Below are 26,750 nucleotides of genomic sequence, written 5' to 3'. Positions count from 1 at the left end.
ACCGCGTACATCGCAACCCGATGATCTTTACACATAGGATGTAATTTATTCTGTTTTGTTGCCAGTCCGAATTGCCTGAAGCCATCAGATAAATGCTGATATGATCAATGCCGTGTGGACTCTGTCTTAAAGTCTCTTCATTTTCACGATTGTTTTTTTTTAAGTTTAATTTTTAAAAGTTGCCACTTATTCAGTTTTGTACAATTATCTGCCTTTTGCGAGGATGGAGGAGTGTGTTCTGCCGGAGTTAAAGGAAATAGAGATCAAGATGGGACGCAAGATTCCCGAAAGCCTGCTGCGATCACTGAGAGAGGATCGGCTGGGCCGGCGCAAAGACGATAATGTAACTCTTTCTACCTCAAGCATATTGAGTGACTCCAGCACGTTGCAGAAGCTGGAGACCAAGATTCAGATATTGAAACTAGAGATGGTAAGTGTTGGAGCACGTGCGAGGTTAACTGGACAATGTGCAGTGCCTGTGAGTTGATGTCAGCGAATGTACTTAGGAAGAAATGCACGGGCGCACTTTGAATAAACTTTTGTTCGAAAGTCCACCACAGTCCAAGCGCAAACTGCAACACAAAAACAGAATTACCTGGAAAAACTCAGCAGGTCTGGCAGCATCGGCGGAGAAGAAAAGAGTTGATGTTTCGAGTCCTCATGACCCTTCGACAGACCTGCTGAGTTTTTCCAGGTAATTCTGTTTTTGTTTTGGATTTCCAGCATCTGCAGTTTTTTTGTTTTTATCAAACTGCAACCTGCTCATTGGTGCTACTATTCAATAACGCATAAGGCGGAATCGAAATGTCAGAAGCGTAAAGTTGTGATGTGGATGCAAAAAAACATTTTCTCAAGATATAATTATGAGGAAAATGATTTACTGACGTGCCTTAAATTAATTTTTGGATTTTTTTGGGAGGAGGGGCCACATACTTTTTTGGTCACAAGTTAGATAATTCCCTACCAGCAACTATCCTTTGTGTTTCTCGAAATTTTCATTTATTTGGATAGTTTAAAGCGAATGGCCTTTTTATTTGATAAAGCAAAGCTTTACTGGCCATCTTAAATATAAAAAAACTGTTCCTTTGAAGAGCATGTTTTTACAGAAACAAGTATTTAAGATAAAGAACAAGACAGAGTAAAATGGAATAATTTTACAGTTTGGGTATTCAGAGTTATGGTTAATAGTTCAATCGTACAAGCCTGATGCAGAGTGAAGCTCCTGGTAGTTTAAAGGATCTGATTCAGCAGAGGTCCAATTATTTTTGTGGTTTCCGCATGACAGATTTGTGCTTTGAATTCATAGTCATAAAATTGTCCAGCTTCAAGCTAACATCAGTCAGGCTAGGGTTGAACTGAAATCTTAAAAAACAAAGTACAAAAACAATTTGCATTTATAATAGCACCTTTAATGTTATAAAATGTCCCAAGCTGCTTCATGGGTGTTTTGCAGCAAAAGTTGACACCTAAGCAAATAAGATGATATCAGAATACATGTCGAAAAACACAGCGTCTTAATGGAGGAAAGAGAGTCGGAATGTCAGAGAGGTTTAGGGAGGGGATCCCTGAGCTTGGGGCCTTGGTAGCTGAAGGCACAGCCACCAATGTTGAAACAGTTAAAATTGGGGATGGCAGCATCGGCGGAGAAGAAAAGAGTTGACGTTTCGAGTCCTCATGACCCTTCGACAGAACTTGAGTTCGAGTCCAGGAAAGAGCTGAAATATAAGCTGGTTTAAGGTGTGTGTGTGGGGGGCGGAGAGATAGAGAGACAGAGAGGTGGAGGGGGTTGGTGTGGTTGTAGCGACAAACAAGCAGTGATAGAAGCAGAATATCAAAAGATGTCAACAACAATAGTACAATAGAACACATAGGTGTTAAAGATAAAGTTGGTGATATTATCTAAACGAATGTGCTAATTAAGAATGGATGGTAGGGCACTCAAGGTATAGCTCTAGTGGGTTTTTTTTTTTATTTTATATAATGGAAATAGGTGGGAAAAGGAAAATCTTTATAATTTATTGGGAAAAAAAAAGAGAAGGGGGAAACAGAAAGGGGGTGGGGATGGGGGAGGGGACTCACGACCTAAAGTTGTTGAATTCAATATTCAGTCCGGAAGGCTGTAAAGTCCCTAGTCGGAAGATGAGGTGTTGTTCCTCCAGTTTGCGTTGGGCTTCACTGGAACAATGCAGCAAGCCAAGGACAGACATGTGGGCAAGAGAGCAGGGTGGAGTGTTAAAATGGCAAGCGACAGGGAGGTTTGGGTCATTCTTGCGGACAGACCGCAGGTGTTCTGCAAAGCGGTCGCCCAGTTTACGTTTGGTCTCTCCAATGTAGAGGAGACCACATTGGGAGCAACGAATGCAGTAGACTAAGTTGGGGGAAATGCAAGTGAAATGCTGCTTCACTTGAAAGGAGTGTTTGGGTCCTTGGACGGTGAGGAGAGAGGAAGTGAAGGGGCAGGTGTTGCATCTTTTGCGTGGGCAAGGGGTTGTGCCATAGGAGGGGGTTGAGGAGTAGGGGGTGATGGAGGAGTGGACCAGGGTGTCCCGGAGGGAGCGATCCCTACGGAATGCCGATAAGGGGGGTGAAGGGAAGATGTGTTTGGTAGTGGCATCATGCTGGAGTTGGCGGAAATGGCGGAGGATGATCCTTTGAATGCGGAGGCTGGTGGGGTGATAAGTGAGGACAAGGGGGACCCTATCATGTTTCTGGGAGGGAGGAGAAGGAGTGAGGGCGGATGCGCGGGAGATGGGCCGGACACGGTTGAGGGCCCTGTCAACGACCGTGGGTGGAAAACCTCGGTTAAGGAAGAAGGAGGACATGTCAGAGGAACTGTTTTTGAATGTAGCATCATCGGAACAGATGCGACGGAGGCGAAGGAACTGAGAGAATGGGATGGAGTCCTTACAGGAAGTGGGGTGTGAGGAGCTGTAGTCGAGATAGCTGTGGGTGTCGGTGGGTTTGTAATGGATATTGGTGGACAGTCTATCACCAGAGATTGAGACAGAGAGGTCAAGGAAGGGAAGGGAAGTGTCAGAGATGGACCACGTGAAAATGATGGAGGGGTGGAGATTGGAAGCAAAATTAATAAATTTTTCCAAGTCCTGACGTTTTTCCAGGTAATTCTGTTTTTGTTTTGGATTTCCAGCATCCGCAGTTTTTTTGTTTTTAAAATTGGGGATGCTCAGCAGGCCAGAATTAGATGAGCAGATATCTTGGAGAGTTGTCAAACTGGAGGAGATTACAGAGGGAGGGAGGGGTGAAGCCATGGAAGTATTTGAAACTAAAGATGCAAATTTTAAAATCAAGGCATTGCTTTACTGAGAGCCAGTCTAAGTCAGAGAGCACAGGAGTAACGAATGAACCAAACTTGGTGCAAGTTAGCACATGGGCAGCAGAGGTTTGTATAACCTCAAATTTACTAAGGGTAGAATGCCAGCCAGATTGTCTTGGAATCGTTATATTTAGAGGTAAGTAAAGCATGAATGATGGTTTCAGCAGCAGGCAAGCTGAGGTAGGGACAGAGTCAGGTGATGTTACAGAGGAGAAAATAGGCACTCTTAGTGCTGGCACAGATAAATCGTCAGAAGTTTGTCTCAGGGTCAAATATGACACCAAAGTTGTGAGCAGTCTGGTTCAACCTCAAACTGTTACCAGGGAGATGGATGGATTTAGTAGCTAGGGAACAGAGTTTGTTATGTGACCAAAAACAATGGATTCAGATTTCCCAATATTTAATTGGAGGAAATTTCTGCTCATCCAGTACTGGATGTCAGAAAAGCAGGCTGATAATTTAGAGACAATAGAGGGGTCAACAGAGGTCGGGGGGAGGTATTGCTGAGTGTCATGAGTGTATATGTGTAAACTAACACTGTGCTTTTGGATGACATCATTGAGGGGTTGCATGTAGGATAGGTCTTTGGGGCACGAAAGGTAATGGTGAGCATGCGGGAAGATAAGCAATTGCTGGTGATTCCCTGGCTATGATTAGGTCAATGAGGATAGAACCAAGTGAGTACAGTTCCATACACCTTCAGGAAGAGCAGTTGGAGAGATGGACCTGTCAACTGTTCGGAACCGGCCCACACTGAGCTTTGAAAGGAGAGTGAGAAACAACATATTGTGACATCACAGGAAAGAAGCAATTTGATTGGTTGGAGAAGAAGCTAGCTATTTGATGAGTGTCTGGTGACTGTCTATCTAGTGAGTACTTAAGGCTTATTCCATTCCTAAGGCTTAGAATAAAGTAGGAACAGTACTTTTTGGTAAGATTTATTAAGTAGGATTTAAAAGTTTAAGGTTAAGGCATGGCAGGACAGCTCAACTAGGCAGAATGCCTGTCCTGTGGCATGTGGGCAGTCGCGGACATTCACGTGACCCAGACGAGCCCATGTGCAGGAAGTGTCACCGGCTGCACAAGCTTGAGCTCCACGTATCAGAGCTTGAACAGCAGCTGGAGTCACTGAGGTGCATCCGTAAGGCAGAGAACCACGTGGATAGCACGTTCAGAGAGGCGGTCACACCATAAGTTAGGGACCAGCAGACAGTTAGGGGATGCATGACCGACAGGCACTCCAAGAGAAACAGGCGGGTAGTGCAGGAGTACCCAGAGGTCCACTCACTAACTGGTTTTCCATTCTGGATATCAGTTAGGGCGATGGATCCTTGGGAGAAAGCAGCAAGAACCAAGCCTGTGGCACCATGGGCGGCCCAGCTGTACAGAAGGGGAGGAAGAAGAGCAGAAGGGCAGTATTGATTGGGGATTCTTTATTTAGGGGAGCAGACAGGCATTTCTGCAGTCGTCAATGTGACCCCAGGATCGTTTGTTGCCTTGCTAGTACTCGGGTCAAGAATGTCACAGAATGGCTGCAGGACATTCTTGCCGGAGAGGGCGAACAGTCGTGTTCCACATTGGTACTAACAACATAGGTAGGAAGGGGGATGTGGAATTTAGGGAGCGAGGTAGAATATGAGCAAGCAGGACCTCTAAAGTAGTACTCTCTGGATTCTTCCCAGTGCCACGTGCAAGTGAGTGCAGAAGTAGGAAGACAAGACAGATGAATGTGTGGCTGGAAAGATGGTGCAGGCTTTAGCTTCCTTGGACACTGGGACAGGCTGTGGAGGAGATGGCACCTGTATAAGCCGGATGGGTTGCACCTGAACTGAGCAGGGACTGAGTTCCTTACGGATCGTTTTGCTAGTGCTCTTGGGGAGGGTTTAAACAAGCTCAGCAGGGGTGTGGCAACCAGAAGAGAATATAAGAAAGTAATGCCAGGGTGCACAGAATGTTGGGAGAGGCAGATAGCTCTAAAATAGAGAATAGTAAGTTAATAGATGGAGTCGTAGTAAGGGAGCAAGTAATGAAGTCTAAATCAGGGTTACACTGCATGTATGTGAATGCAAGGAGTATAGTTAATAAAATTGGGGAGTTACAGGCACAGATTGCCTTGTTGGATTATGGTGTTGTGGCGATAACAAAGGCCTGGCTTAAGGAAGGTCAGGTCTGGGTGCTAAACCTTCCTGGTTACAAAGTGTTCAGAAAGATAGCAAAGGGAAAAAAGGAGAAGGGAAAGAGGATGTGTCAGAGGATTCAAAGACAGAATCAATTTGGCTAGATCTAAGGAATAAGAAGAGGATTACATTGATCAGTGTAATATATAGACCACCAGCTAGCGGGAAGGATATAGAGGAACAAATCTGCAAGCAAATTACAGAGAGGTGTAAACATCATAGAGTAGTTATAATGGGGGACATTAATTACCCGTATATAGTCTGGGATGGTGGAAGTGTAAGGGGCAGTGAGGGACAAGCATTCCTAGATTGTGTTCAGGTAAATTTCCTACAGCAGAATGTGTCCAGTCCAACAAGAAAGGAGGCTCTGTTAGACCTGGTTCTTGGGAATGAGGTGGGCCAAGTAGATCAAGTGACAGTAGGGGAACATTTAGGGGACAGTGATCATCGTATCATAAGGTTTAGGATTATGATGGAAAATGATATCGGTCAATCCAGAGTAAGAATAATCAACCTCAATGGGGCAAGAAAGGAGCTGGGCCGGATAGATTGGAACCAAAGGTTAGTGGGAAAAATAGTTGCTGAACATTGGGCTACCTTAAAAGAGGAGATGGTTTGGGCACAGTCCAGGTGTGTTCCCTCAAAAGGGAAGGGTAGGACAAGCAAATCCAGAGCTTCCTGGATGACAAAGGAGGTAGAAATTAAGTTAAAGAAGAAAAAGTGTGCTTATGACAGGTGTCATGTAGCAAATACAATTGAGAACCAAGCTGAATACAGAAGGTTCAGAGGGGATGTGAAAAAGCAAATACAAGAAGCAAAGAGGGATTGTGTAAAAAGATTGGCAGCTAACATAAAAGGAAATCCAAAAGTATTCTATAATCACATCAATAGTAAAAGGGTAGGGGTAAAAGGAGAAGTAGGGCCAAGTAGGGACCAAAAAGGGGACTTACACATAGAGGCAAGAGGCATGGCTGAGGTGTTAAATCAATTCCCTTTACATCTGTCTTTACATACGAGGTAGATGCTGCCTGGGCCATGGTGACAGAGGAGGAAACTCAGTCATTAGAAGGGTTTAAAATTGATAAGGAAGGGATATTGGATAAGCTGTCAGTACTTAAAGTTGATAAGGCACCGGGACCAGATGAGATGCATCCAAGAATATTTACAGCAGTGAGAGTGGAAATTGCAGAGGCACTGGTAATAATTTTTCAATATTCCCTGGATTTGGGGAGCTGCTGGAGGACAGGAGAATTGTAACCATTACGCCCTTGTTCAAAAAAGGTTGTAAAGATCTGCCTTGCAATTATAGACCAGTCAGTTTAAATTTGGTGGTGGAGAAACTTCTAGAAACAATTATTCAGGATAGAATTAATAGTCACATGGAAAAATTTGGATTGATTCGGAAGAGTCAGCGTGGATTTGTTAAAGGAAAATTGTATCTAATTAATTTGCTGGAGATTTTTGAAAAGATAACAGAGATGGCTGATGAGGGCAAGGCCGTTGTTGTGGTGCATATGGACTACCAAAAGGCATTTGATACAGTGCCATACAACAGACTTGTGAAGAAAGTTATAGGTCATGGAATAAAAGGGACAGTAGCAACATGGATACAAAATTGGCTGAGGGATAAGGAAACAGAGAGGAATGGTTAATAGGTATTTTTCGGACTGGAAGAATGTTTGTAGTGGAGATCCCCAGGGATCGGTATTGGGACCCTTGCTTTTCCTGATATATATAAATGATCTAGATCTTGGTGTGCAAGGGACACAAAACTTGGGAGAATTGTAAACTGTGAGGAGGAGAGTGTAGAACTTCAAAAGGACATTGATACATTGGTGGAGTGGGCAGCTAGGTGGTAGATAAAGTTCAATGCGGAGTAGTGTGAGGTGCTACACTTTGGTACAAAGAACATGGAGAAACAGTATAAAATAAAGGGTACTATTCTAAAGGGTGTGCAGGAGCAGAGAGACCTGGGGCTATATGTACATAAGTCATTAAAGGTGGCGGACAGGTAGAGAGGGCTTTTTCTAAAGCATACATTATTCTAGGCTTCATTAATACGGGCATAGAGTACAAGAGCAAGGATGTTATGATGAACTTATGTAAGACACTGGTTAGACCTCAGCTGGAGTATTGTGTACAGTTCTGTGCACCACACTATAGGAAGGATGTGAAAGCATTGGAGAGAATGCAGAAGAGGTTTACGAGAATGGTTCCAAGGATGAGACACTTCAGTTATGAGGAAAGATTGGAGAAGTTGGGACTGTTTTCCTTGGAGAAGAGATGGCTGAGAGGAGACTTGATAGAAGTTTTCAAAATCATGAGGGGTCTGGACAGAGTAGACAGGAAGAAACTGTTCTCGCTCATAAATGGATCAAAAACCAGAGGACACAGTTTTAAAGCGTTTTGCAAAAGAAGCAAATGCGAGGTGAGAAAATACTTTTTCAAACAGCGAGTAGTTAGGGTTTGGAATGCAGCGCCTGGAAGTGTGTTGGAGGCAGGTTCAATTGAGGCATTCAAGAGGGCATTGAATGATTATCTAAATAGAAACAATGTGCAGGGTTACATGGAAAAGGCAGGAGATTGGCACTAAATTAAAATGCCCAGAGAGCCAGTGCAGACACAATGGGCCAAATGGCCTCCTTCTACACCATAACAATTCTGTGATTCTGTGACAAGCAAGAGCAAATGTATTTATATAGTGTCTTTCATATTCATTTCCTTAGAACTTCTGAAAGTGCATCACAGTCAATAATTTAATATTGAATAGCACTGTTTTTGCAGTCAAATTGTTGTTTTGTAACTGTGTAAATTCACAGTGTTATCCACTTCTTCCATTTTTTGACATATGCTACATAACTGTAGTTATAAGGCTCCTTTGTATCAATCTGAGGCAGCTTCAGATTCGTGCTGATTCAAAAGTAGCAGGATGATTTTGAAGTTGTGTTCTGGCCTAGCTCCTGAATGCCCTAGAGCCTTGAGTAGGTAGTCTCATTCTGGTGTGAGTTCACATGGTGCAGTGTAATCCAGACCACTAGGAAATAGGGATATGCAGAGCTTTTGCGCAGCTCACCTTGGCACAATGTGCAATATAACTGAAGGTTGTGATTCAGCACAAAATTATCCAATCAAATTTTTAATGTGTCGGTTCTGATCTCAGATAAATAGCTCCATCTGTTATTCAATGGAACATTTTTGTTGTTGTGAGAAAAATAATCACATTATCTTTACAATATTAACTTAGTTAACAACAGCAAACATGGATTCAGATAGACCAATTTTCTTGACATTTTGAGGAAGGGTTACCCAAGTGGACTGTAGTAAGACACACAAACTGATGTACCTTGACTTCCTAATGGCATTTAATGAAGTTTCACATAGAAGTCTCACCGTTAAACTTAATGCTGAAGTTATTCAGGGTAAATCTTGGGTATGATCGAATGATAACAAAATAGTGGCACTTGTTCAAGGAATTGTGTCAATGTGGAGAAATACAGAGTGGGGTGACTCAGGGATTAGTATTGAACTATTACTATTTCCAGCTTACATCAATGGCTTCTACATAGAAATGCAATAGCAACTGGTCAAATTTGCTGATGGACAAACCTGGATGGACAGTGGTGTCAGAGAAGGCATATCAGGAAGTAAAGAATAAGATGGAAAAAATATTAACATGGAAAGAACACCATCATATGAAATGTAAATATTACAAATACAGGAAAATGGGAAAACATACTCTGTGAACATTATTGAAATAGCTAAGAATGAACTGAAAGACGCCCAAAAGTATTAGTCTTCTTGACACTCAACATAGAGTCATAGAAGGAGACCATTCAGCCCATGATGTGTGAGCTGGCTTTTTGAAAGAGCTATCCAATTAGTCCCACTCCCCTCCCCTTTCCTCAGGACCCTGAATAGTTTCCATTCCAAATATTTATCCTATTCCCATTTGAAAGTTAGTGTTGAATCTCCTATCATCATGCTTTCAGTCAGTGCTTTTCAGTTCATAATGAACCACAAAGCAGCATAACATATCAATTCAACAATGCAAAATAGCAATCAAAAGCACCTTTGCAACACATTCACCACTGATTTTGGTGCAGATTTCCAGGAAATTCCTTGTTGTTGCATTTTAAAATGAAAATGCATAACTTTATGGTAAAGAAATATCGAGAACCCAGAGGACAACGATTTAAGGTGATTACAAAAGAAGCAATGATGACATGAAGAAAAGCTTTTTGATGCAGTAAGTGGTTGGAATTTGGAATGCATTGCCTGAGAGTATGGTAGAGGCAGATTCAAACTGGATCTTCAAAAGGGAATTGGGTAATTATCTGAGAGAAAAACAAAATGAAGGGCTACAGGGAAAAGATGGAAGATTGGGACTAGGTGAGTTGCTCTTGTAAAGAACCAGCACAGACATGACTGACTGAATGGCCTCCATTTGTGCTGTAACCATTCTACAGTTCTAAGATAATTTTGATCGAAGAGCATAATGACACTGTGTTTTACTGCCGCTCCATAAGGAGTCTGGATTGAGTGGACCCGGAGAAATTGTTCCGATTGGTGGAAGGGTCAAGAACCAGAGGACACTGACTTAAGGCAATTGTCAAATGAGCCAGAGGTGACATTGGGAAGAGCTATATTTCACAGTGAGCGGTAAGGATCTGGAATGTACTGCCCAAGAGGAGGCTGTGACAAATTCAATTGTGACTTTCAAAAAGGAATTGGATAATTATCTGAACAGAACAGATTTGCAGGCCTAAATAAAAACAAAAAACTGCGGATGCTGGAAATCCAAAACAAAAACAAAATTACCTGGAAAAACTCAGCATGTCTGGCAGCATTGGCGGAGAAGAAAAAGTCCTCCTTCTTCCTTAACCGAGGTTTTCCACCCACGGTCGTTGACAGGGCCCTCAACCGTGTCCGGCCCATCTCCCGCGCATCCGCCCTCACGCCTTCTCCTCCCTCCCAGAAACATGATAGGGTCCCCTTTGTCCTCACTTATCACCCCACCAGCCTCCGCATTCAAAGGATCATCCTCCACCATTTCCGCCAACTCCAGCATGATGCCACTACCAAACACATCTTCCCTTCACCCCCACTGTCGGCATTCCGTAGGGATCGTTCCCTCTGGGACACCCTGGTCCACTCCTCCATCACCCCCTACTCCCCAACCCCCACCTATGGCACCACCCCATGCCCATGCAAAAGATGTAACACCTGCCCCTTCACTTCCTCTCTCCTCGCCGTCCAAGGGCCCAAACACTCCTTTCAAGCGATGCAACATTTCACTTGCATTTCACCCAACTTAGTCTACTGCATTCGTTGCTCCCAATGCGGTCTCCTCTACATTGGAGAGACCAAACGTAAACTGGGCGACCGCTTTGCAGAACACCTGCGGTCTGTCCGCAAGAATGACCCAAACCTCCCTGTCGCTTGCCATTTCAACACTCCACCCTGGTCTCTTGCCCACATGTCTGTCCTTGGTTTGCTGCATTGTTCCAGTGAAGCCCAACGCAAACTGGAGGAACAACACCTCATCTTCCGACTAGGCACTTTACAGCCTTCCGGACTGAATATTGAATTCAACAACTTTAGGTCTTGACCTCCCTCCTCCATCCCCACCCCCTCCCCCCTCTGTTCTTCCCCCTTTTGTTTTTTTTCCAATAAATTATATAGGTTTTTCTTTTTCCCTCTTATTTCCATTATTTTTAAATATTTTAAAATCTTTTATGCTCCCCCCACCCCCACTAGAGCTATACCTTGAGTGCCCTACCATCCATTCTTAATTAGCACATTCGTTTAGATAATATCACCAACTTCGACACCTATGTGTTCTTTTGTTCTGCCGTCTGTGACATCTTTTGATGATCTGCTTCTATCACTGCTTTTGCCTACAACCACACCACCCCCCTCCACTTCTCTCCCCCACACCCAACACCACCACCGCCTTAAACCAGCTTAAATGCTTATATTTCAACCCTTCCTGGGATTCACCTAGTTCTGTCGAAGGGTCATGAGGACTCGAAATGTCAACTCTTTTCTTCTCCGCCAATGCTGCCAGACCTGCTGAGTTTTTCCAGATTTGCAGGCCTAGTGGAAAAGGCGGGGGAGTGAGTTTAGCTGTATTCTTACAGAGAGCCGGCATGAACACAACAGGCTGAGTGGCCACCCTCTGTGCTGTAACCATTCTATAATTTTATGAAATGTGTGGTCTAAGGCTAGCCTTGATATTCTCTCCTGATTGATTGAAAATAATTTGGTAACATGTTTCCAAAATTGATAAGCACATCACACCCATGTTGCAGGGAAGATTTTGATTTGTTTTTAACTGTAAACAGTTAACAACTTGAATAGAATATGAGAAAGTAAAGAGCAGTCCAGCTTTTGCACTAGCAGCTGTAGCTTTGGCAAAAAGGCCTAGAGAAAGGCCGACCCAAATTTCAGATGCAGAAAAGGTATTCTGTTACGAATGCAACTCACTGGAGTGGGGTTCCGGTAGCATGTCCAATAGACTTTATATCATCATTCGAAAATAAGTTTTGCCAATTGAACTAAGCAAATATGGTCATAATTGTTTCTCTCCATCTGCACCTTACACTAAAGACACAGATTCCTCTACCATGCAAGTTGATAGAAGGTATTGTGAGTTAACTATCATAAAAGTAAAGTGCTCGGATCATGGATGCCATTAAACTTGAGAGATATGCATGCCTAACTTGAATTTGTAACATCCTCTAATTGGAAAATAATGTTCCCTTTATTCCTCTAATGATAATCCTGAGCCTCTATGCCTCTTTGTTACTGTCTTTGATGGGTATTAAACATACTGATTAAAGTAAGTTTGAACAGATTCAGCTCAGGTCCCATTGACTGTAAATCATAGCACAAAATATTAATTGAGCAATCACACTTGGAGAAATCATAAAGATTGCTTATTTTGGGAAACAAAAAAATAATGTTGATGCTAGAGGAAGAATATAGAGATTTAGAGACATAGTATTCTGACTGTTCCAAGTCAGTGGTTTTGCTTCTGGGACCCCTTCCCATGTTATAAAAACACCAGGGACCCCTGTTATATTGTACGTTTTCAGTATAAAATTTAGTTATGCAATTAAGCACATATTTTTAATGTTTTTGTTTAACTTAATGTAAAATTTTCAGTTGGTGCTAAGCAACAATTCTGTCAAGATATGGTGGTATCTTTAACAAGCACACATGCATGTCATGTTCTATGTTACCTGGATCAGTTATGCTTAAGTTAGTAGGCTGTCACTGGGAGGCGGGCGGGCTGTCACTGTGAGGCGGGCGGGCTGTCCTTGGGTGATGGGTGGACTGCCACTGAAGCTGGTAGTGTTCTGATGAGATTGATGGTATTGACAACCGTACCAGCTTCTCCACTTGCCTGTTACAAGCATGCCATGCAGAACATGCCTGCTGAGACTGGACATCATCTCCTTGGCAACCTAGCACTGGATCAATGACTAGGAAGCATTGAGGCCAAGCAGCAGTTTCCCGTTCCTCACATCCTGTGCAGTACAGGGACCGGGAACTAAAATGACACTGTGCTGGTGTCGTACGGTGACTTGGGGCTGGAGGGTAAAACTCTGACTACTGTAACCATCAGAGAGCACTGTTAAATTTACTTCAAATTGTCTGTGCATTGGAGATGGAGCTATGGGCAGAATCCTTGAAAACTTTGTGTGGACCTTTGAAAAGCTGCAGCACCACTGGTAGTGACACCACTCTGGACTACTACCAGAAATATATACTGTCCATTATTTATCAAATGTGTGTAGGGAATAATTGAAATTGATTGTGTTACATTTCACCTAGCGACATTGGAGTTGTTGATAGATGCAAAATATTAATTTTTTTCTTCTGCAGGACTAGCAATCTTCATCAGGATGAGCAAGAAAAAATATCCTTGACTGGACTCAGAAACTAATAAAATGAAGACAGTCTAAATGTTATACAGTGCTACCCTCTTTTTTTCCCCTAAAGCATACAATAAAACTATCAGGACGTAACTGGCAGGTTCTAACATTGAGGTGGAGAAGAACGTGCAATACCAAATTCCTTGATATGGTGTTCACTTTTAAATAGAGCTAACTCAAACTAAATACTTATTATTGGGACTGTCTCCAGGAGCAAATAGGGCTTTTATTCAAACAGTAAAGATTCAGTAATAACTCAAATTATAGACATTGGATCTAGTCCACTGACATTGGTTAATATCTTGTTTACAAATGCTGGTGTTAAGAAATCAGACAAAGACTTACTTTAAAGATATAAGGCTAGGATGGACTAAGAATCTTTTACAAGAAATCAGGGTAATATGGCTGTCTTAGGCAAACCAGTTTCTAGTTACATCTAGCATTGCACCAAATTGCCAAAATGTCTTCTGAACAGAGTTCAAGAACAGACAAGTAGTGTTTACTGAAAAAAATAAAACATTAGGGTAACCTTCGGTTCTGGCTTGAGGCAGTTTTAATATGCAAAACCACTGATGTCTCCTATTTACATCTGAATCATAACCATTTAACTGTCAGACAAGCAAATAAAATGATATCATAATTTGGGTCAGTTTATTACCCTTATTCCAAGGCCTCATTGATCCTTCATCTGAGTTCTAGCACCAATGAGCATTATGAAAACTATTAATAAAAACTCAAAAGACAATTTGAAAGAAACACTTCCATTTATATTGCACTTAACCACCGATATCTCAAAGAGCTTTACCGCTAATGCAGTCCTTTTTGGTTACTGTTGGAATGCTGGAAATGCAGCAACTAATTTGCACTCAGCAAACTCCCACAAGCAGCAATGTGAAAATGACCTTTTTTTTAATAAGCTGTTTCTTGTAACGAAAACAGAAAGTGCTGCAAAATCTCAGCAGGTCTGGCAGCATCTGTTAAGAAAGAAATAGAGTTAACATTTTGAGTCCAATTTGACTTCTTCGGAACTCAAACACCTCTGACACCTCTGACCGTGCAGTGCTCCCTCAGTATTGCACTGGAGTATCCATCTTGATTTTTATGCTCTAGCCCTGAAGTAGGACTTGAGTGTGAAGCCTTGTCATTCAGAGGCAAGCATGCCATCACTGACACAAAGTGAATGAAAACTTTCCACTGAAAATATGCTAATGATTTATCACACAAGCTGAGATTTTATAGACATTGTCAGGTTATTATTCAAGAATGCTATTGTCTTCGGTGGTGGCTGTCCCTCCTTTGAGGATGAAGTCTACTCAGGGTCGCGAGTTTCTGCCGTGGGTCTTCATGTCACTGAACAGGCCAACTCTTGACCCACAGATCTTTTGACATATGGGACAGAATTTCCCATGAGGGAATGGGATCTGGAGTGCAGGATTTGCTTCCTTTTCTTTCCTTCTCTGCCACTGCTCTGTCTCATCGTTAAAGTGTGTAGGCTCAAAACTTGATACAGCTTAATGAAAAAATTGTTGTCATTTTGAATGATAGGTAGCAAGGTCAAACCAATCATCAATGTAAATGGTTCTGCACTTCAAAGAGAGCTTCAGGGTGTCTTTGTAGCATTTTCTTTGCCTTCCCTGAAATGCTGGCCATTTGAGAGTTGAGCACACAGGGCCTGGCTGGGGAGATGCTTTTTCGAGCATGTCCATTGTTGTTCATTTTGCAAGAGTTTTGCCTGAACGCTTGTGGAGCTGGCTTCAAGAAGGGCACTAGCACACTAGCATTTGTTTAATGGTTTGATGGTTCTTCCATTGAATCTGGAAGACGTGGCGGGGGCATTGCTGGTGGAATTTTTCTCACGCTCTTATGTGTCATTGTTACGTAGTCCAGGTCTTGTTGTACTACAGGAGTTTGGTGACAACAACTGCTCTGTACACTCGGGCCAGGATTTTGCCATCGTCGGACAGGCTCGTCAAGGGCGAGCAGGAGCAGTCGGGAAGCTGACCACTGCCCGCGATCGGGACCCGCCCAAGGTGAAACGCGTGCTGCAGTGCTCAGTGCTGCCTTTTTGAGGTGGGGGGCAGGGATGGGGGGGGGGCTGTGGGGGGTCAGTGGTAGGAGGTCAAGCTGGGAATTTCGTGCCTATGTACACAGGAAAAGCTCCCTGAGGCTCAGAGTTGCCTCAGGGAGATGAAGATTTTGAAAAATAAAAAAGAGAGAATTTAAAAATGTTAAAAACATGTCCCCTCATGTGACTCTGTCACATGAACAGAGCCATTTTAGAAATTAGTTTAATAATATTTTATTTTTTTAATGGTGGATCGAAACCTCATCCCACCTATGGATGAGGTTTCGCAAAAAATCCAAAGGCCGCTTGGCTTTTTCACCTGCCCGTCAACCGTAAGGTTGGACTGGCAGTAAAAAATTTAATTCAATTAGAATTGAATTCGGTCTGCATTTAGTCTCCCAAATATAGACAAAACTGCATTGTATGCAGCCAATAGAGTAGACTCATTTGAAAGAAGTACAAGGAAATCACTGCCTGACCTTGAAGGAGTGTTTGGAGCCTTGGATGGTGAGGAGAAAGCAGGTAAAAGGGCAGTAGTCCTGTGTTTTCATGGGATGGTACCGTGGGAAGGGGGTGGGAGTGTTGGAGGTGATTGAGAAATGGACCAGGGTGTCATGGGGTGAATGAGCCCTATGGAATGCTGAAAGGGCGTGAAGGGGAAGATGTGTTGATGGAGGCATCACATTGAAAGTGACTGAAATGGCGGAAGATGATCTGTTTAATATGGAGGCTGGTGGGTAGGAGATAAGAACAAGGGAAACCCTATCATGATTCTGGGAGAAAGAGGAACGGACGAGAGCAGAAGTGCAGGAAATGGGTTGGACATGGTTGAGGGCCCTGTCAACCATGGTGGGGGGGAATCCTCCGTTGAGGAAAAAGGAAGACATATCAGAAGCATTGGAATGGGAGGTTGCATCATCATAATAGATGTGAAGAAGATAGAGAAACTGGGAGAATGGAATGGAATCCATGCAGGGTGCAGAGTGTGAGGGGGCTAAGTTAGCTGTGGAGGTCTGTGAGCTTATAATGAATATTTGTTGATAGCCATTCTCAGAAATTGAGACAGAGAACCCGAGCACTTAATGGCCAGGACTTTTTGGATGGTGGAGTATCCCTTCCCAACATCTGAGGAGTCATCGGTAAACACATTATTGGCAGTATGCCCCATATACTCCAAACAGCATTAGTTGGCTGGAGGTAGGTCCCCAGAGCCTAGGTCCTGGGAGTCCAGGACTAGAAAAGTGGGAGGGTCTGAGGGTGGGGAGGGGAGCTGAGACCCACGAGCAGGTGTGAGGGGACGGGGGGAAAGTATTGATGGAGAGGCCGGAGAGGGAGGAGGCACATGCAGGGGCCAGGCCTTTTTTGGAAGGTGCCCAAAGTTAAATGGAGGCCGTTGATGGAGGCACCATCCCCTTCCTGCCTCCCTCCCACCCCCCACTTCCTGCCCGAGGCTGAGCAGGGTCACTTGTTGGGCTTCCCCCTGCCCTTGAACTCGTCCTGCCAGCCTGAAAATTGAGGCCGGGTGGGAATCGGCTTTAAGCGGTCATTCATTGGCAACATAAGGGCCTCAATTGGGGCAAGAAAAGCGGGTATGGTGGGTGACAGTCTTGGCCTCACAGTGACCACCTCTGTAGGTGGCACTGCCAAGCTGCTGGCTCTCTCTGATTGGGCCATCAGCTTAGAGGGATGGTCTTGGCGGCGGGTAAAATAGTTTCTGCAGTCCTGCTGCCCAATGGTGTGGGCTTGAGACATGCATTTACTCCTGATGAAGGAACCCACAGTTCTGACAGTATAATTCTGACCATGGGTTTAGATTTTAACTTGTGCTGTGTAAAATGGCTAAACACTCCATGTACACCTAGCCCTCCTTCATATATCTTCATATTGAAATGTTGAACAGATGTGAAATCTGGCAAAATTAATTGTCCTATTGCTCTTCAGTAGCTCAATGTTAGAAGTGCAGAGAAGAACAGTACCAAGCTCAGCAGTGATGCTCCACGTAATTGTGTATTCTAGTGGCTATTATCATGGCTTACCTCTGTTTAACTTGGGAAAGGTACTGGAGAGTGGCTATTGCTTGTGCAATCATATTGGAATTAATCCACGACAGAGTATATGTCTTTACCAGAAAAGTGGCAAAGAGGGCAGGGAAGGAGTTTCAATTTAAAAAAACAATTTTTTTTTATAAGTGCACTTTCCTGTATCCACACAAAGTGCAGCATGCAGAAGTCCAGCAAATTCACACCGTGCTGTGCAATGGCTAACAGCAAGTGCAGCTTGAGTCTCACTAGGCAATCTTGTGATGTTTGTCAAGGTACTATTCATTCTGTCTAATTTATTAATTTAAAAAAACCGTGTTTCTTTCTGACAATAAAAAATAACCATAGGGTTTGGCGGGCAGCACCTATAATTTTGTGATACTAAGTATTAATCTTTGTTTGGATAGAACCAAAGAACCTGAGATCTTGCCAACATGTAATTACATCTTGGCTAGTATTGTAATATGCCATGAGAAGGATAATATTGGGTTGGATTTTATGCCCCCCTCACTGGGCATGTTTTTGGCAGAGAACATATGCATTGGTAGCCCACTGCCTTCCTGCCCACCACCGACCCAGTCTCCATAACACGGTGATGGGTAAGGCACCCACTAACCCGCCCATCTTTAGGCTCATTGGGGCCCTTAAGCGGCCAATTTTTGCTTATTAAGACCCTCATTCCAGTCAACTGCCATAATACACTGGGCAGTGAAAGGCGTGCGAGAGTGAGAAGGCCATTTTCTCAACCAAGTTATTGAAAAGATGGGAAGAAAGGGAGTGTACATCCTTTGGGGGGTGCCCTATCCGCCTTGGGGGTACCCCCCCTTAAGATTGTAATACTCCTTTATGCCTCCCCTACTGGCCTCTAAAACCTGCCTCCCTCACTAAGGTGCCTGATCCCTCACTGCCCAAAATGCCTAACATTTACCAGGGTCTGGTCTCCATGCTTTTCTTGGGACTGCTTGTAGTCCACTATTGAGTTCTGGTGCTGCTGGGACTGCAAGAGCTGCTGACTGGACTTCCTTCCACAGAGAGGTGGAAGTCCCACTCGCAGCTACTCAAGGCCACTCTCAGTGTGTTATTGCTGCGGGGCAGCCTTATTTAAAGTCAGTCAGTTTAGGACCAACTTTTCTAACGGGTGGGGTGAGCAACCCCTGAAGAAAGACAAATGCATAAACAAAAATAATGCTACTTAAAAGACTGCAAATGTTTCCCATAAATTATACTCTAAAACATCTTAACTTGGCTGTATGTGTGTGTGAATATCTTGTTACTTGATTAAACATGTAATCAATTATTCAACTCATTATTTAGTAGATTAAGAATACAACTACATTAGAAACTTTAAAACTCTCAGGAAGCTTGATACAAATCTTTCAGCTTCATATGTGATGCACTTATTAAGAACATAAGAAACATAGATTGAGAAAATAAGAACAGAAAATGCTGGAAAAACTGAACAGGTCTGGCAGCATCAGTGGAGAGGGAAAGAGAGTTAACGTTTCGAGTCCATATGACTCTTCTTCAGAGCTAAAGCTAAATAGATTGAGAAAACACTATCAAGCCCATAAACTACATATAATCCTTACACTCCACTCTACCATGAATTCTACCACATCTCTCTGATAGGAGGTTCTGCACAAAAATTCACTGCCAAAAACAGTCAGGTGAAGCTCCAGAACACTCATCCATCCTCACATCTCCACTGGAACGCTGCCATCAATAGAATATAAACTTCTTTCTCCGGCAGCAGAGCAACCACTCTGTCTTGCGGAGCACTTAACTATCCCAGACTTTACATTGATACAGTGGCATGCCTCAGCTCTGGTGCAGGAGAAACAAAGATATTCCTTTGCATATCTGCTTCAAAATGTTTAACAAAGGGAAACCAATTATTTAAAATAATATTCTCTACAAAGCCATAATGCCCATCCTTGCACCTCTTCTTCAGAGATAACCCTGCATTTTGTAACACATTCTCCGACAGCGGTTGTTGTGTTGTAGAAAGGCGATATCAGTAAATGCACGGTAGAAAATATGAGTTCCAAGTACATTTTACATGAGATATCAGAACAGGAGCATTTATCACAGCTTCTAAATGCTGTATTTCAAGCCTGACTAGGGAGGCTTACTGGGCATGCATTATTTTAAAAATGGCAGTTGTCTCTAAAGAATCAGTGAATCATCTCCACACTCAGAGTGATGAGAAACGTGATGATAATGTTACAATGTCAAACATGGATAGAGTCACAAACTCACTAATTTATTTAAATTTCTCCCCTGAACACACTTGACTAACGAAGGGGTACACTTTCAGTAGCCCTGAAGAAGAGTCATATGGACTTGAAATATTAACACTGACTGGAGTTTTCCGGCCCCATCGGCATTGGGCATCATAGCGGGCAGAGGAGGGAAAATATGGTGGGAAGGCCAAAAATTGGTATTACGCCGTCATAAAACCAGTTTGTGATCATCTGCTCCAGCCACTGCCAGATGCCGGGAATGTCTTATTTGCACCTAATTATAAGCCCTGCTCGCTGGAACAATCCCCCCAGGTCAAATTTACTGCACATGTCGTTGTGACTTCAGAACGTATATTCCGTGACTGCCTTTAAAAGGTGTGCACCTGGTGACCTGAACTTCAAGGGGAACTCGGAGATGAGTGCACACAACCTTGCACAATGCTCATGAGCATCGCCTGTAGGACATCAAGGAAGAGGCGCCGCGCGTTCGCCGACAGCACAGGTAAGTTGCTTTTTCCCAGCTGGCTTTCAGTGCGGTGCCTGGACAAGGGCTTCATTGTGGGTCAAGCCAGGGTGGTGGGGGGTGGGGGTAGAGGTGGGTGGCAACGCAGCGCAGACAGACTGAAGGAAAAACTTAAGCAAATGCCAAGGGGTGGAGGAAGTGGGGGTGGGGTGGTGGTGAGGGAAGCAGCCACACATTTGGAAAAACCTGTCAGAAGTGAGCATTCTTCCACAGCTGAAACCGTTCAGCTGCAGCTGCATTAACACACTTGGAGTCAGGCCTCTGAAGCTTTTCTGCCCATTCAAGCAACACAAAAGCATGAAAGCACCACCAAATGCTCCAGTACTTTTCTCCCCTAGGGCACAGACTGTAAATTAATGTGAATTTAAGGGGGCAGCAGAGCAATTGGCCAACTGGGTAGGTATTAAAGGTGGCCATGACACAGTCACTGGTGGAGTTGCTCAGAGCCTCTTACAACGTCTTTATTAAGGTTTGGACCAGTGTCCCTCATGGTTCAAACTAACAGTGCAGACTTGCAGTGCGGGCTAGGAGAATGCCTACACCTGAGCTGAGGAGTACAGCATGCAGTCCAGTGGGCGAAGCTGCTGCCAATGGGTCAAGTGAAGTGGACTGGGGTGGAGGTGGGTGGGGTTTAGGACTGCCAATGAGCGCACTACACACTGGCCATCCAAGTGGTGGCCAGCACTGCCCTACATGCGTGAAGGGGCCTTCAGGCTTAACCAAGAGAAATGCTTAGGACACATATACTGACCCACATATCTCTCTCTTTGATCCTGCAGGAGGAGAACATCAGGATCATGGAGCCTGGTGATTTAGTGGTATGTCTCATGGCTTACAGAGAGCAGAGAAGAAGAAGAAGAGTGCGGCGGAGGTGCCTGGCTCAGAAAAGGGAGGAGCACCTCCCTCAAGATGAAGGGGCAGTAGGGCTTGCAGCGCATGTAGCTAAAGATGTAGGCGCCTCACTAGAACCAGGGTCTACAGACAGTACCTGTCATTCCTGCAGATGACTGAGAACCAGTGTAGCTGAAGACTGGATATGTCTAGGGAATTGGTCAGTTACATTTGCCACTTGCTGCAGGATTTGGTGCCACAGGGGCATGGAGCGCATCTGGTGCCACTGACCATGAAAGTGTCCGCAGCACTCAATTTTTATGCCAATATCTCCTTTCCGGGCTCCAGAGATGACCTGTGTGGGATCTTGCAAGCCTCCATGTACAAGTATATCCAGGAGGTCACGGACACCTTTGTTGCAAAGGCGCAGAACATTGTGCATTTCTCCTGGGATCAGGAAAGCCAGGAACCAAAAGCGCTTATGCAGATTTCAGGTTTTCCACAGATGCAGGGTGCCATCAACTGTACTCACTTAGATCTCTGTCGCAACAAACAGTCAACTGCATCAACCGCAAGGGCTTCCATTCGCTGAATGTGCGGCTGGTGTGCGACCACCAAAAACTCATCCTGCAGGTCTGCGCAGGAATACCAGGGAGCGTCCATGACTCCTACAAGCAAGTCTCAGATCCCTGACATCTTCCAGGGTCGAGAGAGGCTGTTGGGTTGGCTATTCACAGACAAGGTTTACCCACAGAGAGTGGCTGATGATGCCCGTGCACCTACCTCATACTGCAGCAGAGCGCCCTTACAATGAGGCTCATGCTGTGACCCGGACTATGGTGGGAGTCTGGAACTCACTGCCTGAAAGGGTGGTTGAGTCAGAAACTCTCGTAATATTTAAGAAATATTTAGATATTCACTTGTGTTGCCATAGGCTCCAGGGCTATGGGCCAAGCGCTGCAAAATGAGTTTACTGTTGTCAGATGTTTATTAAATGGCGTGGACACGATGGGCCAAATGGCCTCCTCCTGTGCTATGAGCCAAATTATAGGCATTTTGAAAATGAGGCTCTCGTGCCTCGAAAGGTTTGGTGGAGCACTGCAATACAGTCCCCAGAGGGTGTTGTGCATTATTGTCACTTGCTGCACGCTCCACAACCTAGTGCTGCAAAAGGGGGAGGACCTGGCTGAGGAGGAGATGGAGGAGCTGACGTTCCCTCTGATGAAGATGATGTCGAAGGGTATAACCATGATGAGGTCCTCAAAGGTGAGGATGCTAGTGATGAAGCCATTGCACTGGCCAGAGGAGGCAGGCGTGCTTGGGAAGCCCTCATAGCCACAAGATTCTTGGGGGATAATGATAAGATGCAATGAGGACAGTCTTGACAGCCTCACTTTGCATCTGTGAATGTTTGTCTCCTGTGTGACTGATGGCAGCGCACATACCCTCAATACTCATGCTCATGTCATGGAGATGCAGCAGAGGTCCTAATATTCACTAGATTCCAGGAGGATGATGATGACATGCAGTTATAAAGTTTTGAAAGTTAAAAATGTCATGTCAAATTTATTATATAAAACTTCAACTTTAGCTAGGAGGAACTTCAAGCCTATATACTATATGTACTTTTGAAAGGCATAAAGCTATGGCACAATCTGAATTAATTTATTTGCCATTCTCTGCCTCAGGCTCATCTCAGGGCAATCGATGTCAAGTTGATGCATCAGCTATTATCTATCAATGAAGGTATTGAATCTATCAAGTGGATGATGGAGGAGAAAGGCATCATGGCCAGCAGGGAAAGCAGCTTGGCAAGTAGCCTGTACAGCTTGGTGGAAAGCCAGAGCACTTCGCTCCAAGGCAGTTGGAACAGTTTGCAAGATGGCAGTGATGGACTGGATGCAATATCAGTGGGAAGTTACCTGGACACACTGGCTGAAGACTTGCCAGGTCACTGTACACCCTCAGACTTAGATCCTTTCTCGGACGGGTGTGGGACAACAGATTCACTTAACAGTGAATCTATCAATAAGGAATCCAAAGACGACTCTGATGATGGATATTATTGTTTTGGATAAATTACATGGAACCAAGAAGATATTTGCTTGTATTTACTGACAGCTTTATAAAGTTATTGTTCAGCTTCCCATTATACAGCTGCTGCCTGGGAACATGTAACAGGCAGCTATTCCAATACCACCCATTTTACAATCTCCGTCAAAGTCAAATTTTCTGCATTAAGGTTTTGGTACCTTGGTAAATTCAGTGCTTGCGACGCTGTCATCAAGTGTATTTTAAAACCTTAGGGTAGAACTCATTGCAATCTGGGTGGAACTGGTTAAACCGGTACAAAAGATCAGGGTATTTTAAACATAAACAAGTTACACCCAAAACCACTTATGCCCGTGTTACTATTAATCTTTAATATTAGTTCAAGATTCAATGTGCCCAAATCAGGCTTCACCCTTGCCAGCTTGAAATTGTAAGGTTTTGCCAGTTGTGCTGGTTGGAGGAAACTCTTCAAATTGTTCTTATATTCTTCGGCGTACAGGTATTAGTAGGCACATTTTAAAAGTCTTCACAAAATATTAAACTGACCAGTGTACATCAATGAAGCTACTAAATGGTTCAGTATCTTTTTTAAAAGTCACTTTCAGTGATTTTAAATCAGGTTCCTCACACGGAGTATTAGACTCTTATTTCCAGTAATAAACTCATTTTCAGCTGAATAATAAAACTGCACGAGGTTACCACTGTTAATTATAATCATAGAATCATAGAAATTTACAGCATGGAAGGAGGCCATTCGGCCCATTGTGCCCATGCCGGTCAACAAGTGGCCATCCAGCTTCATTCCACTTTCCAGCTTCTGATCCATTATTTTGTAAGTTACAGCGCCTCAAATGTATATCCAAGTAGTTCTTCAATGTTATGAGGGTTTCTTCCTCTACACCCTTTCAGACTGAGAATACCACATCTCTATCACGCTCTAGGTTAAAACATTTCCCTTTGCATCCCCTTTGAAACTCCTACCTCTTATCATAAATCAATGACCCTCTGGTGATGGACCCTAACCAATTAGAAAAATACCTTCCTGTCCAATCTATCTAGTTCCCCTCATGATTTTATACACTTCAGTTATGTCGCTGCTGATTTTCTCTGTACCAAAGAAAACAATTCCAGCCTGTTCAATCTCTCCACATAACAAAAATAGTCTGGTTGAGGCAGTATCCTTGTAAATCTTTGCATCCTTTCTAGTGCAGTAATATCTTCCCTTCAATGCAGTGACCAGGACTACACACACTCTCCAGCTGTAGCCTTACCAGTGTTTTATGCTGTTCTTTAATAATCTTCCAGCTCTTATGCCCTATGAGCTGAATCTTCTGGTCGGCGTGCGGGGGCTGGTCCAACACACCGACACGTAAAATGACGCGCGATGACGTTGGAAGTGCATCCCGACGTCATCTTGATATTTCGTTTGGCAGGCACACACCGGAGGAGGCTGCTCGCCCACTGAAATGTCAACGGCCTATTTAGGCCATTAAGAAAGTAATTGAACTGATTAAGAACATTGCCCGTCCAACCTTAAGGTTGCTGGGCAGGCAAAGAGCCCAAGCGGCCTTCGTGATTTTCAGGAAACCTCATCCACTGGCTGGATGAGGTTTCCTGAAACTCTTATAAAATAAATAAATAAATTTTCCAAACTTCACAAACATCTCCCAGCTCATGTGACAACGTCACATGAGAGGGCATGTTTAAATATATTTTTATTTCATTTATTTAAATGTTTTATAATCTATTCAATCTCCCCAAGGCAGCTCCGTGCCTCGGGGAGATTGCTGCGCTGTTACGTGTGCATGCACAAAAGAGCACAGGCCTCAACTCTCCCTCCTCCCCCTGCCCGCATAGGTAGCGCTGAGCACTTAGTTGGCGGCGCGCAGCCGATCACAGGCTGCAATTGGCTCCATGCCTGCTCCTGCCCAGCTTGCCCGCCATAGGAAAAATTCTCCCCTATGTCTTGCCTAAATAAGGCAAGTATCCCACATGCCTTCTTAAACATCCCATCTACCTGTTCAGCCATCTTCAGGGATCTATGAACATGCACTTTAAGGTCCCTCTGTCCTCTACACTTCTACTTCTGTTTCTTTGCTTCTGCTTTAGTTGTGTCAGTATCACAGACTAATATCCATAATCCACCAAGATTAATATGGATAGTGCTAGCTAAACCAGGCATGACCTGCTGAGATGGTAGCCCTGATAATGAAAACTTTTAAATAAAAATAATCTAAAGATGGCTCTTGAAGATTTCAGGTAATGGGGCTGTGACTGTTTCCTTTAGCAGCTTGTTCCATTGTGGGATTGTCATTGGGAAGAAGGATTCAAGCATTTGTTTCTGTCAATTCCCACTTCTCAGTATCTTTCCATTTATTGTGTTATTTCTTGCCTTGTTAGACTTTCTCAAAAGCATTGTCTCAGACATCTCTGGATTGAATTCTATTTCCCACTTGTCCATTGATATCTTCCTGCAGTTTACAGCCGTCTTCCTCACTATCAGCCACACGGCCATTTTTGTATCTTCTGAAAACTTCATAATCATACATTCAAGTCTCTACATTCAAGTCCATATCATTGATATATACCACCAAAAGCAAGGCACCTGGTAGTGAGCCCTGTGGAACCCCACTGGAAACAGCATTCCAATCACATATACACCCGTTGACTATTACTCTTTGTTTCCTTCCACTGAGCAGATTTTGGATCCAATTTGCCAGTTTTCCTTGAATCCCTTGGGCTTTTAATTTTACTAACCAGTCTGCAATGTGGGAGCTTATCAAAAGCCTACCTAAAACCCATGTAGACCACATTAAATGCACTACCCTCATCAATCCTCCTTGTTAGATCCTCAAATAACTCTACCATATTAGTTGGATACAACAAAATACATCAAGAAATACTTGGAATTGGGAAGTAAAGAATAAGCAATTCTTTTTTGTTACACAGCATAATTGTCCTGCTTCGTGAAAGGTTTGTTTGTGATTATATAAATGAATTTTAGCAGAAACTTGTAACCTAACTAACACAATTTCAAGTGGATTTTGAGTGCAGTTTCCCAGTTGCACCCAAAGGGGTTTTTTTATTTCTAGGTTTTACAAACTATTAGTTTAAACTGATACTTCAACTTCCCTTTGTGTCTTTGCAAGCGGAAAAATGTTTATACTACCAAACAGGTACACTCATTGGTCTAATTTATTATAAATTTTCAACAAGAAAAGTGGCAATGTCTTTATTATGTCCCAACATACAACCAGATGAAAGAATAGTTCACTTGTGAGCTCAACTAAGATCAAAGCTTGATTGCCAAATCAATAAATCAATTACCTGTATTTACATTAAGTGACATAAGTTTTTTTATTATACTTTTGAAAGTGTTTCAAAAAGTCTTGGTGTCACAATCATGTGCCAGTACAGGGGATATTACCTATCTGTTCAAACTGAGAAGACAAAGGGCACTCCCTAGAAATGTATAAACCATGTGGCTGCACGAGTTCTCAACCTCACCCTGATTTAAAAGTGTTGGTTAAAAATAAGTAACATTAT

The 26,750-nt window shown here is 43.5% G+C and overlaps 1 protein-coding gene across 1 annotated transcript; it reads left to right on the top strand.

Annotated features, from left to right (window-relative positions):
* Positions 1 to 23,778, top strand: LOC121277371 (leucine rich adaptor protein 1-like). The gene is made up of 2 exons (XM_041186757.1): positions 1 to 430; positions 22,841 to 23,778. Exons 1-2 carry the CDS (start codon positions 224 to 226, stop codon positions 23,228 to 23,230), a joined length of 597 nt encoding a protein of 198 aa, XP_041042691.1. The 5' UTR covers positions 1 to 223; the 3' UTR covers positions 23,231 to 23,778.
* Positions 23,779 to 26,750: the final 2,972 nt, after the last annotated feature.

Source organism: Carcharodon carcharias, chromosome 4, assembly GCF_017639515.1.
Source record: "Carcharodon carcharias isolate sCarCar2 chromosome 4, sCarCar2.pri, whole genome shotgun sequence".
In the NCBI taxonomy this organism is placed as follows: domain Eukaryota; kingdom Metazoa; phylum Chordata; class Chondrichthyes; order Lamniformes; family Lamnidae; genus Carcharodon; species Carcharodon carcharias.
The sequence above is the reverse complement of the archived record's forward strand: the minus strand, read 5'-3'. Positions and strand labels throughout refer to the sequence as shown.